Consider the following 12,785-nt stretch of genomic DNA (forward strand, 5'->3'; position numbering starts at 1 on the left):
ACCAAATCACCACAACAAGTGAATCAAACATGCAAGAAAACATGATATAAAATAGGATAATTTTGAAATAATCAGGTCCCAAAACATTTATCATAGAACGGTTTATGAGAGAATGGTTCACTGCTTGAGGATAAATTCACCCCCTGTAACGTTTTTCTTCGCCTTTAAAACTTAACAAATAACGTTTGGGGGATATTTTATCCGTAAGGGGGATTCTATCCGTAAGGGGGGGGGGAGGGGATATCATTTCCCGTTTGTTAGGTGTGCTATACTTCCACGTTTGAGACAATGCAATGGCATCCTATTTTGTGAGGTTGGTGTTAGTCAACTCATCTACTGCCCATCTTCCCTACATAGATTGCTTCTTTTCTCTATAAATCCTCTTGTTTGCATCCTGGTTCTCTCATGCTAAAATTTCACGAGGATAAGCAAAAACCCATATCAAAATAGGCAGTCCTAATATCATTTCGGTTACATAAACCACAGGCAAAGAAACCAATCCACATGGAGGACCCCGAGTGGACCAAACTTATACTTCCTCTACTTCTACTCAGCACATCCCTCGCATGGTTTCTTACCACCTTTATTCTTGGTAAGCCATCCATAAACCTCGCACCAGGACCCCGTCCGTGGCCAATAGTAGGCAACCTTTTTCAACTCGGCAAAAATACTCACTCGGACCTAGCGAACCTGGCCCGAACCCATGGTCGACTCTTCTCCCTCAAGCTTGGCACCCAACTCACCGTCGTGGCCTCATCCCCGGCAGCCGCAACTGAAATCCTCAAAACCCATGACCGATTTTTCTCTGCCCGATACGTGCCACAAACATTCCGCATCAAAAAATACACTGTCTATTCTCTGCCTTGGTCAGTGGAGTGCGATGAGAAATGGAAGGAGATGAGAACTGTTTGTAAGACTGAGTTGTTCACTAATAAAATGTTAGATCTGCAGGCTCATATGAGGGAGGAAAAAGTTTCCCAAATAGTGAAGTTTAGTTTTGACAACCAGCAAGGTGAAGTAGTGAAAATTGGTGAATTGACTTTTAGGACAGTTTTCAACATTTTGGGGAATGTGATTTTTTCTAGAGATGTTTTCCATCTGGCTGACAAGGATGATGCTTCTGGGAGGTTGAAGAATCATATCTCTAGAATTATGGAAGTGGGTATGGCTCCTAATCTTGCCGACTTTTATCCGGTGCTTGCTGGATTAGATCTCCAGGGACTGAATCGTGAGACCGCCACATTCGTTGAGAGAATTTTCGATATATGGGATGGACTAATCCTTGAAAGGAAGGAGACCCAACATGATTCAAAGCACGATTTGTTAAAGATGCTGATCTCTGTTGGCTTTTCTGACCTCCAGCTTAAAGCGTTAATTTCGGTTTGTAGTCCTCTTCAATCCTTCTGTTTCTCCAATTTGAGGTTCAATTTGAACTACTGAGAAACGTAATATTTGTTCCGTTGTTGGGAATGTTGCCTTGTTTTCCACACCCAGAAGTTGCTTATTATAAGTAGGATTTCTAGTTATACGATGGTTGTGGGAAACCAAAATAGAGATGAATGTTTTATGTTTTGGTTTGGAAAACCAAGATATAATAATTCATCTTCACACTACACCGCACTACAAGGTATGGAGAGAGAGAGAGAGAGAGAGAGAGAGAGAGAGAGAGAGAGAGAAATTTCTCACACTTTTTTTTAGGTTTTCTTCTGGGGTTTTCTCTCGGGTTATTCTCGGGTACACTTTTGGTTGAGAGGGACAGGAAAGGGTTACGGTTTGCAGGTTTACATGTCTGCAGGGTGTTCCCGTTATAATATTTGTATTTTGTTTTCTCATAGGCTCTGTTCACTTGTTTTCCCGGAAAAGGAAAAGAAAATGTTTCCCGGGAATCTGACGTGGCATTAGGAAAAGAAATCCAGGGAATGTGTGCAGGAAAAGGTTTCCCTGGACTGTTTCTGGACTGTTCACTTCCGAAGGAAAAAGTTTCCTGGGAAACTACTTGCCCTTCGTTTTGCACTAGTTTTCTAGGGAAATTAAATCCGTGTGTTTTTGGAAGGAAATGAAATCCCTTAAGGGGGGAAAATAGGTTTTTCCATGTCATTTTTTGACTTATGGTGAACACCAGAATTCCACATGTGTAATTCTATTTTCCTTGGAAAGCAAGTGAACACCAGAATTCTGTCTTGTCAAGGTCTTGTCAAGGAAAAAAGAGGTTGTTTTCCAGGGATTTGCTTTCCAGCAACACAAGTGAATAGAGCCATAGCGGAAGAACATGTTCTCATGGTGAACGTAAGCATCTTTTTTTTTTTTTTTTGAAAAAGATGACTTTATTTATAAACTAGAATACAGGTGGGACAAGATGTCCCCAGAACTGTAGATACAGAAACCAACACGGTTACATGAAGTAAATGATATTGCATATCAATTCCAGAAGGTGGAGTTGGCATAGAAATAACCACCGATTCCCGGAGTGCACCTTCCTTGGCCAACTGATCCGCCTTTTCATTAGCAGACCTCCTTTTATGTTCGATCCTAGGCTTGATGACTGCCACAAGGTCCTTTATCTCTGATATGAGGTGCCTGATTCGACACGGTCATTTCGTGATGCTCGATGCCCATGTGATTGTATTAAATGATTGTATTGGCCTAACCACATAAAATATCAGTGTGCATCTTGTGGTGTGTTTATTTTATCCTTTCCATTTGTTTGTGCACAATCAGATCAGATTTGCCTTACGGATTTTCTAATCAGTTATCTTCTTTATCTGCAGGACATGTTCGTTGCAGGGACCGATACAACCACCACAGCGATCGAGTGGACAATGTCAGAACTCGTAAAAAAACCCCAAGCAATGAAAAGAATCAGGGATGAATTAGACGTGGTAGTGGGGAAGCGAAAAAATGGTGAGAATGCAGTCACAGAGTCTCATCTTGTTCACCTCAGTTATCTTCAGGCTTGTGTAAAGGAGACTCTTCGCTTACACCCTCCCGTTCCACTTCTACTTCCCCGCAAAGCACTTGATATGTGCGAGGTGATGAATTACACAATTCCAAAGGATTGTAAAGTGTTTGTCAATGTGTGGGCAATTGGAAGAGATCCTGAGACATGGAAAGACCCTTTGAAGTTTTCGCCTGAAAGGTTTCTGGAATCCAGCCCTGATTACAAAGGGAACGACTTTGAATTCACGCCATTTGGCGCAGGAAGGAGAATCTGCCCAGGATTACCCTTGGCATCTCATGTTGTTCATCTGATTGTTGCTTCTTTTATCCACAGCTTTGACTGGTCCCTTCCACATGGAATGCATCACAGCCATCTAAGCATGGATGAAAGGTTTGGTCTTACTCTAGGGAGAAAGCATCCGCTTCTTCTCATCCCCAAAATCACTGGTTTAGTTTGTTAGTTATTGTATTTCAATGGCTGATTGTTAAAAATCACCTTTGATTGGTCCCTTGCAAATGGCGTGCAGCCCACCCAGCTGAACAATGGATCAAAGGATTGGTCTTACTCTAGAGAGAGGACAACCGCTGCTTCTCATCCCAAAATTAATGGTTTAGTTTGTTAGCTATTGTATTCACATTTCTGAATTTTGATTAATTATCTATTGAAATTGTCTGTTGTATTCTTATCTATAACGGTTGTGTAGTTAAAATTTAGATCAATATCATCTTTAGTTCATTATATATGCACTTCACTCTTATAATTACGGAGATGATTACCTGTTGTATTGGACAGAAATCCAAAACAAAAAACAAGGCCTGTACTACGCACACAGCTAACTCTCTAGATGAATTCCTAAATTTCTAGGCCATCTTGTAGGAATTCTGGTAGAAGATGGAATTGGGTGTCTGTTTTAAGATGGTATTCTAGTTGTATTGCCCATCTCTTGATGGGGTGTCTGTTTTTAGACGAACTTCCTAATCTTATTACCCATCTCTTGATAAGGATCCCGCAACCTCGTTAGCTTTGCATACTAAAATCTCCTAGAAAATTACAGAGATGAGTACATGTCATATTTGATAGGATTTCAAGTAAAACAACAGCCTATTAGAAATTACATATGAACTTAAGTGGAAATCGAATGTTAGTTCCGGCCATGATGATCAGATTGTAGCTGTTGACGATGCACATAATCTGTCCATTTAAGAAGCTCTCCGACGAACATGACCAACTCAGTTCGGATATAGTCTTCAGATCTATCCAAGCCTTGATCCATGGAATCATCGGCTCGTTCATGGTAGATCAGTGACCCCTCGGAGAGAAAACACATAATTTTTTATGAAAAAATTGCTCTCATTAAGCAACTCGTTTATTTAAATTGCCCCACTCACTATTCGTCGGGTAAGTTCTCTTCATTTGTTTTGATTTCCTTTTGGAATCTATGACTTATTTGCTGACTAGCTTTCCTTCTTTCAGGATCCTCGAGCTAAGCCCAGGCCTCGGGCCCCTGCTCAGGGTGGAGGCAGGGAAGAGCTCCGGGTGGAAGATCGGTCACCAATTCATCAGAAGGAAAGGCCTGCACCTCCGACCCCAACCCAGTTCCTTCCTGACATCAGACCGATCCCGGAACCACTTCTTCCTTGACGATTGGGTCTTATCTGGATCACATGCTTGTCAAGGCACCCCTTGGACCACCATATTTGGTCCGAGATTGAAAGCATTAGCAAAATCATCTTGCAACTTCCTTCTTGCTTTCAGGTTAGAAGGAGCCATTAGATGATCTCCTACTGTTAGGGGCGAGCGTGAATACTTTTTCCACCTGGGAGATTCGGGAGATACATTATTGTCCCCTAGCTTTCTTCCATTTTTGCTTGTTTAACGCATGCCTTGATCTCCTTCGCTTTACAGCATCAGGCGACCAATCTATCCTAGGTCTCCAGGTGGGCCTTTTTCGAGAGTCGGATTATGACCTTGGAGAAGGAAGAGACGATGCTCGAGGCATCCCAGGTGTAGACACCCAATTTTGTACTCACTACAAGCAAACACATCCTTTCACCAATTTTGTACTCACTACAAGCAAACACATCCTTTCACTCTGACACCCCCATTTTTCTTAGCTCGGACTGATGATAAATCTGCGACTCTGATAATGACTAAAGTCTATGGCTGTGCAGACCGAATGTCTTTCTAAGGATGAAAACCAAAGGAAAACACCCACCAGTACGTCCTAATTCCCAAACATTTTATTACGCGACAAAGCACCCATAAATCCCCTATTCCCAAACATATAACTAACACTCATCTCTGGATACATCAAATTACCAATGTTGTCAAATTACCAATGAAGACTAAAGTCGTTGATTGTGCAGACCGAATGTCTTTCTAGGCATGAAAACCAAGCGAACACACCTGTATGGCCTAATTACCAAACATTTTACTACGCGACAAAGCACCCATAAATCCCCAATTCCCAACCATATAACTAACACTCATCTCTGAATAAATTAAATTACCAACAAACTTCTAGTTCCCAGACACAATCGGTCCCTCAGCCAGCTTCTTGTGGCAACTCTCTTCCCATATGGTTTCGATCTTTCATTTGTTATTTTCTTCTTCCCATATAAAGTTAATGAGAATTTCGGCTAGAACTAGGAAGCCGAGGTGAGCACCGATAAGCAAATGGGTATTCCATACCTTTGAAATTACTCTTTCTACTCTTTCAGTCAATGAAAATAAAGAAAAACCTAAGTTTCGAGCTTTTCCGGGTTCCTAACCCATGAGTTTAGGGTTTCATTTCGATTATGCAATCGATGTGTATGAGATTTAGGGTTTCTTTTTCTTGGCTTCCGACAGGATTTACTAATTTCATCTTTTATGACTGCCAAATTTTCATTATTCCAAATTTTCATTATGCCATTTCCCTCTTAGATACCACCATAGGGATAGCTCAATTTCTTGGGTAGAAGTCGTGGGAAGAGCCAAAAACCCTGGGATAGTGAGGTTTTGGCTCCCAGTGATCTCTTCCTTTCTTTATTTTCCTTATGTCATTATTCTTCACTTTTCCATAGGTCAAATCATGGACCCTTTAGGAAGCCACGAGGCTTAGGGTTTTGCTGGACGCTAAACCTCGAGGCCTTCTCCTAAGGTTAACCAGCGTAGCCATCATCAATAGTTTGGGCCCACTTGGCCCATAGAATAACTTTTTTTGATATTCCATTACAAAAGATTTAAGACTTGATTTAGAGACTGGTTTATCATTGGGCGAGGATGGTTCCTAACGCATTCCATCCTTGTAACATGCTCATTAACTCATCTCAGTGGAAGCATAGACCTGATTGAGTCACAATGGGTTCCAGGCCCATAAAACCTAAGTGGCCACTCTGATCAAATACCCACAAAACTATGACTTATGCTTAGTTTTCGTGGCAGAAAAGTAGGTGGTCTATTCACTTTTTCTTAATAGTGGGTTGCCTTAAATCCACAACCCCACCAGTAAAAAGAAGAGAGGGACGAGAGCCAAACAGATGTTTGTTCGTCCCTCGCGGGAGGTGATGGTCATAGTGGTGACTCTGTTGGTGATGGGCCAGACTCTAGTAAAACATAAACCTTGCTTTGCTTTGAAAATACCCCGGGAAGCAACCTAAGTGTGAAAAGACATACACCACTGGCATCTGCATCCGCATCAGCATTTTTGTCCCTTCGATCCCGTTGGAGGAGAACTAACACAGTCCGATCCCATCATAGATGTGTGTGCTACGTTGCAAAATTTCCAGCCCTTGATATCGTACCTTCGGGTTTATAAACGGACCTCAACTCTAGTACGGCTATTATCAAATGTCGGAAGGTGATCCTTGGAGGTACATCAGAGTGAACCACATCAAGGGAGCCATGTCCTTCCAGCGTTACCAACATGCATATAAAATTCCTAGTTCCAGGAAAAATTACCCGTCTTTAGGGCACACACTGTACAAGATCCGCTACTGTAGGAAGTAGATGGTGCTCCTAGGTTGCCTCCCCAAAATGGGATTACCAAAAGTCACTTAGGGGACTTCCTTCTTGTTCATCTCGTCATATTTTTACGAAATTTTTAATCCTCTATTAACTTGCGACCCTAATGCTCAGGATGTTGTTGTAAATTCATTTAGTATCTATAGGATCATGGTGCTACCAACTTTCCCAAAACCAATTGGTGATTGGAAAGGCGCAACCAATATCTTTATAGAGTAGCACCATCGCAGGTACGGGGGCCTCGTGCTAAGCCCTTGGCCCACAACACTAGTCATTCGAGAGGGGGCATCGCTGAGCCCCTAGCCCAATACAATCCCCCCCCCCCCCCCCCCCCCCCCCCTTTTTGTCCCTAATTACTCCAAGCGTACCCTAACTATTAGATCTTGGTCATCTTTATCCACCATTACCCCTTCTTCGACATCCTTCGAAAGTACAACCCTAGTCCGTCCCTGCTAAAATACTAGACGAAGAGCAGTATGCGGTAGGGAATTTTGCCCTTCAGGATATCCCTGTTGATCGAGGCCTGTCAGAGAGTGTTGAAATATTGGTGCAAGAACTCGACTCCATCAAGAAATAAGAATCTAAAGACATCAATTTAGACAGATTTTCCATGTTTCCGAAAATTTTTCACCCTCCAAACTTCAAGATCCTCGAATTTGAAAGTGTGATAGAAGCAGGTGCCCTACCATGCATCTTAAAATCTTCATCGAGCTGTTGAAACCTCATGGTTTAATCACTGAGTAGATGGCCCAATTGGTCTAGATATCCTTAACTAGAGTATCTAGGAGGTAGTTTCTCAACCTAGATAAGGCTCGGATCAGAACTTGGAAGGATATTATGGAATAGTTTATAAGTCAATTCATTAATGTTGTCGGAACCGAGGTCACATGAAGAGACTGAGAAATGACCCAACAGGATGCCCAGGAATCCTTCATGGCATTCGTAAACAGATGGAGAAATAAGGTCTCTCATATGATTGACAAGTCGTCTGAAGAAGACCAGGTCCAGATAGTTCGAAAAAACCTTACATCGTGGCTTCTGTAACACATGTTTACTAAGTATTGCCCCAACTTTATGTATCTTATCTGCTTAAGAATCTTGGTAGAGGACGTCACGGCCATGAGAATAATGGCCAAAAATCTGTTAGATGCTAAGATCGCCCAAAAAACAGTAGGAAATGAAGTGAATACTAGGGGTGCAAGTTTGGCCTTGTCCGCCCTGAGCCCGAACAGGGTCAGGGCTGGATTTTCCAACCTTGAGGGCGGGTCAGGGTTCATTTGTTTAGACCCTGACTTAGGTCGGGTCGGGTTCTGGGTTAATTCCTCGGGTACCTTGACCCAACCCGAACCTAAGTTTTCTATTATAGAATTGAACCATCTATGCATGTTTTTTTTGCTAATGTTTTCTATTATCTTGGATTGATGTTTCTTTAGATTATTATTATTAATTATCTTTGTTGCCCGTCATGTTGTAGAATTCATATTGTCTTATTTGGTTCCCTTTCTCTGTTTATTGATCATTTTGTTCTATATGATAAGTGGTTGCTTTATTTTTGGCACTCTTAACAAGTTAACAGGTATTTGCACTAGGGTCAATTAGGGCTGGCCCGGCCCGGCCCGGCCCAATCAGGGCCAATCAGGGTGGGCCAGGGCCAGCACTGAGCCCTGTAGGGCGGGCCATGGGTTGAGGTTCTTCGGCCCTGACTCAGGGTCAGGGCGGGTCAGGGCCGAGATAATGGGATCCAGGGTTGGGCTAGGGTTTTGAAAAACCCGACCCAACCCGACCCTGTTGCAGACCCAACCCGACCCTGTTGCAGCCCTAGTGAATACCTTATAAGGTTCTAGTTAGACATCACAAACTCATATGTTTTAGTACGATCAAGACAGTTCAGCACAGTGGTGGATTCTAGAAGGGAAAATCTAACTCTAGAGGACATTTTCATAATGAAGGAATTACAGATGTATTTCCTACGAAATTGCAAGGGCTACCCTGAGTAAAGAAATAAAATTCATCGTTGACCTTGTATGTGGCACGGGTCCTATTTACAAGGCTCCTTACCATATGGCCGGAGTAGAACAAAAAGAGCTGAGTGTTCAGCTGCAAGAGAGGGTTTTATTAGATCGACCCAGTGTTTCTCTATGGAGGAGCTCCGATCTTGTTTATGAAAAATAAGGATGTCAACATGCGGCTATCCATTGATTGCAGAGTCTTAAACAGGGTAACTGTTCGGAATAAGTAACCGCTGCCCAGGATAGATGACCTGTTCGATCAGTATGGGGTGGAGCGGTAAGGTATTTTCTAAGATTGATTTCCATTCCGGTTATCACCAATTGATGATTAAGGCAGAGAATGTGCCCGAGACTGCCTTCATGACCTGATATGGGCATTACGAGTTTCAACCATTTGGATTGAGTAATCCTTCAGCAGCTTTCATGGATCCAACGAGTAGGGTGTTCAAACCATCTTGGGTGAGTTTTTTATTTTTTGTTGATTACATTTTGGTTTATTCGAAGAGCTAAGTAAAGCATGAAATCATTTGAGATTGTTCTACTGACTTTGAGGAATCAGAACTTATATGAAAATTTTTAGACATTTGAATTCTTGTTTAACAGAGTTGCATTTTTTTCGGCGTGTGATTTTTAGAGATGGTGTGTTTGTCGACTCTTAGAAAATAGAAACAGTAGTAGAATGGAGCAGGCTGACCAACGTTTCAGAGGTGCGCATCTTCTTAGGCTTGACCTGTTATTACAGGAAATTTGTTGAAGGCTTATCCAATGTAGTAGTGCCTATGATGCAATTGATTCATAAGGGAGCAAAGTTTGTGTGGAATGACAAGTGTGAGCAGAGCTTCTGGTAGATAAAGAATTGATTGGTGACAAATCTTATACTTAAGATACCATATGGAAGTGGTGGTTTTAATATTTATAGTGACGTGTCTAAGAATGGTCTGAGAGGTGTTCTTATGCAGGGTGGGAAGCAGATGGCTTATGCTTCCCTGCAGCTGAGATAGTATGAACAGAATTATGCCACCTATGATTTGGAATTGGCAGTGGTAGTGCCTGCTCTCAAGATTTGTAGCCATTATTGTTGGGAATGTTGCCTTATTTCCCACAGTAACAGTGGGGAGGCAATTGTTGGAAAGTTGCCTTCTTGCCCAAGCTTCCTTTTTGGGAAGTAAAAGGCAAACAAGAAAGTGTCTTTTTTAGGTTTTTTTTGGAAAACCTAATAAAAAAGAAAAGGTGAGAACATTTTCTTCTGCCGTGTGGGCTGCTTCTGCCGTGTGGGCTGCGGCAAGAAGGCTTGGAGTGTGTCGCTACTTCAAAGTAAAGGAGAGAAAGAGAGAGAAAAGATGAGAGAGGGAGAAGAAGAAGAAAATAGGGTTTTCTCTTGGGGTTTTCTCTCGGGTTTCTCTCGGTGTACGGTCTTGGGTTTGAGAAGCAAGGAAAGGGTTGCGGGTTGAGGGTTTTGGTTTAAATCCATTGTAATCCTTATATATTGTTTCTTCTCATAGTGGAAGATTGTGTTTCTCGCCCGTGGAGTAGGCTTAACCGAACCAAATAAATCTTGGTGTTCATCTTCTGACTTGGTTTATTTTACTTTTTCGTTTAATTTGTGTACAATTGGATCGGATTGTCTGGCGGATTTTCTCATCAAGTGGTATCAGAGTTGTGGTTGGAGCGATCGTCAAGGACGGGTGCAGTGATCGTGGGTGTTATGGTTGGATTGCGTTTAGAGCGATCTTTGGGAGTAGAAAGATTGTCCAGCAAAGATTCTCGTTCGAGGTGAAGCGCTACACCATGAAGTGCGGAGTAATCTAAAATGGCGGTAATATCAAGTTCTACTCAGTTCAACATCGACATATTTGACGGAAATGGTAGTTTCACCCTATGGCAGATGAGGGTGAAGGACATCCTAGTTCAACAGAGCTTGGCTAAGGCGTTGAAGGGAAATGATGGGAAGCCAGAGAAGATGACGAGTGCCGAGTGGGAAGACATAGAGTCGAAGACGGTCAACATGATTCAGCTATGTCTGGCAGATAGCACTATGTTTAACATTATGGAAGAAGAAAATGCGCCTAAATTATGGGAGAAGTTGGAAAAGCATTACATGTCAAAAAGCTTGGCCAACTGGTTGTATCTAAAGCGGTAATTGTATGGGCTGAAGATGCAGGAAGGCGGGGATCTTGTGGAACACGTTACGGTGTTCAACGGGCTTGTGGATCAGTTCCACAAGGTTGATGAAAAGTTGAAGAAAGAAGACAAGGCCATTTTGCTTCTTACTTCACTTTCTGATTCGTATGACAACCTGGTGATGACTTTATTGTACGGTAAGGATACGATAAAGTTAGAGGAAGCCACGACGTCGCTCTTATCAAATGAGATACGAAAGAAACCTGTTCTTAGTGAAAATGAAGAGCATGGGTTGGTTGTTCATGGTGGGAATCAAAGAGGAAGGTTGTCTGACAGGGGATCTGGAAAAGGGAGGTCAAGATCCAGGGTTGGTGAAAAAGGCATGCAGTGTTACCGTTGTAAGGAATATGGCCACATCAAGCGGGATTGTCCAAAGATTGCAGACCGGGTGGACAATGGTGCTATGAATATTGTGGTGGCGGTGACGGATGAGCAGAGTGAAGAATTTGGAGATGTTCTCATAGTCTCCATAGGTAATGACACTTATCCTCATGATGAGTAGATTTTAGATTCAGGGTGCTTTGTTCATGTATGCTCCAAGAGGAAATATTTTTATACGTTCAAAGAGACAGGGGCAGGTGTAGTGTCCTTGGGTGACGAGTCTACCTGTGATGTCACTGGAGTTGGGACGGTGAAGATCAAAATGTTTGATGGAGTGGTTCGTATTTTGGGTGGAGTGGCGTATGTCCCAAATATACAGAAGAATTTAGTATCTCTTGGCCGGTTGGACTTCAGGGGTTGCAGGTTTTCAGCTGCAGGTGGAGCCATGTAAATCACACGTGCCTGTATAGTTCTAATGAAAGGAGAGAAGTGTGGCGGATTATAACGTCTAGTCGGGGACACTGTGACTAGTGTTCCTAAGATCTCTGTTAGGAAAGTTGCCTTATTTCCCACCCACGATGGATTTTTTGGGTGGGAAGGCGAAAACAGAAAGAAAGTTTAGTTTCTTGGGTTTTAAGAAACCTAAATATAAAAGGAGAGTTTCTCTCTTGCGTGAGTGTGAGATCGTCTTTGGTGTATTGGTTGCCAAAGCAGAGAGAGAGGGAGAAAGAGAGAAGGAAAGAGATAGAGAAAGGGAGAAGAAGAAGAATAGAGGGTTTTCTCTTTGGGTTTTCTTCTTTGGTTATTCTCTTGGGTTTTCTTTCGGGTTTTCTCTCGGGTTTCTCTCGGTGTACGGTCTTGGGTTTGAGAAGCAAGGAAAGGGTTGTGGGTTTTGGGTTTAATCCATTGTAACCCTTGTATTTTGTTTTTCTCATAGTAGAAGATCGTGTTTCTCACCCGTGGAGTAGGCTTGGCCGAACCACGTAAAATCTCGGTGTTCATCTTGTGGCTTGATTTGTTTATTTTACTTTTCTGTTTAATTTATGCACGATCAGAATGTTTTGCCGGCGGATTTTCTCAACAAGTGGTATCAGAGCTCAGGTGGAGCGATCGTCGAGGTTGGGCGGAGTGATCGTGGGTGTTGTGGTTGGATCGCAGTTAGAGCGATCTTTGGGAGTAGAAAGACTGTCCAGGAAAGATTCTCGTTCGAGGTGGAGAGCTACACTGTGAAGTGCGGAGTAATCTGAGATGGCGGTAAAATCAAGTTCTACTCAATTCAACATGGACAGATTTGACTGAAAGAGCAGTTCCACCCTATGGCAGATGAGGGT

General features: G+C 42.5%; 1 protein-coding gene across 1 annotated transcript; it reads left to right on the plus strand.

Annotated features, from left to right (window-relative positions):
- Nucleotides 1-350: 350 nt before the first annotated feature.
- On the plus strand, nucleotides 351-5,134 carry LOC143883682 (putative (S)-N-methylcoclaurine 3'-hydroxylase isozyme 2). Its single transcript, XM_077387008.1, has 3 exons — nucleotides 351-1,380; nucleotides 2,769-3,328; nucleotides 4,412-5,134. Exons 1-3 carry the CDS (start codon nucleotides 505-507, stop codon nucleotides 4,713-4,715), a joined length of 1,740 nt encoding a protein of 579 aa, XP_077243123.1. The 5' UTR covers nucleotides 351-504; the 3' UTR covers nucleotides 4,716-5,134.
- The last annotated feature ends 7,651 nt before the right edge of the window (nucleotides 5,135-12,785 follow it).

Source organism: Tasmannia lanceolata, unplaced genomic scaffold (genome assembly GCF_043159265.1).
Source record: "Tasmannia lanceolata isolate RefF3 unplaced genomic scaffold, GAP_Taslan_0.1 ptg000008l, whole genome shotgun sequence".
NCBI lineage: Eukaryota > Viridiplantae > Streptophyta > Magnoliopsida > Canellales > Winteraceae > Tasmannia > Tasmannia lanceolata.

What these genes read in the sequence shown, in the direction of transcription:
- LOC143883682 (XM_077387008.1), top strand. Translation starts at nt 505, where the DNA reads ATGGAGGACCCCGAGTGGACCAAACTTATACTTCCTCTACTTCTACTC. An exon ending in AGCTTAAAGCGTTAATTTCG is followed by an intron (nt 1,381 to 2,768) that starts GTTTGTAGTCCT and finishes CTTTATCTGCAG; the next exon opens with GACATGTTCGTTGCAGGGAC. An exon ending in CATCTAAGCATGGATGAAAG is followed by an intron (nt 3,329 to 4,411) that starts GTTTGGTCTTAC and finishes TCCTTCTTTCAG; the next exon opens with GATCCTCGAGCTAAGCCCAG.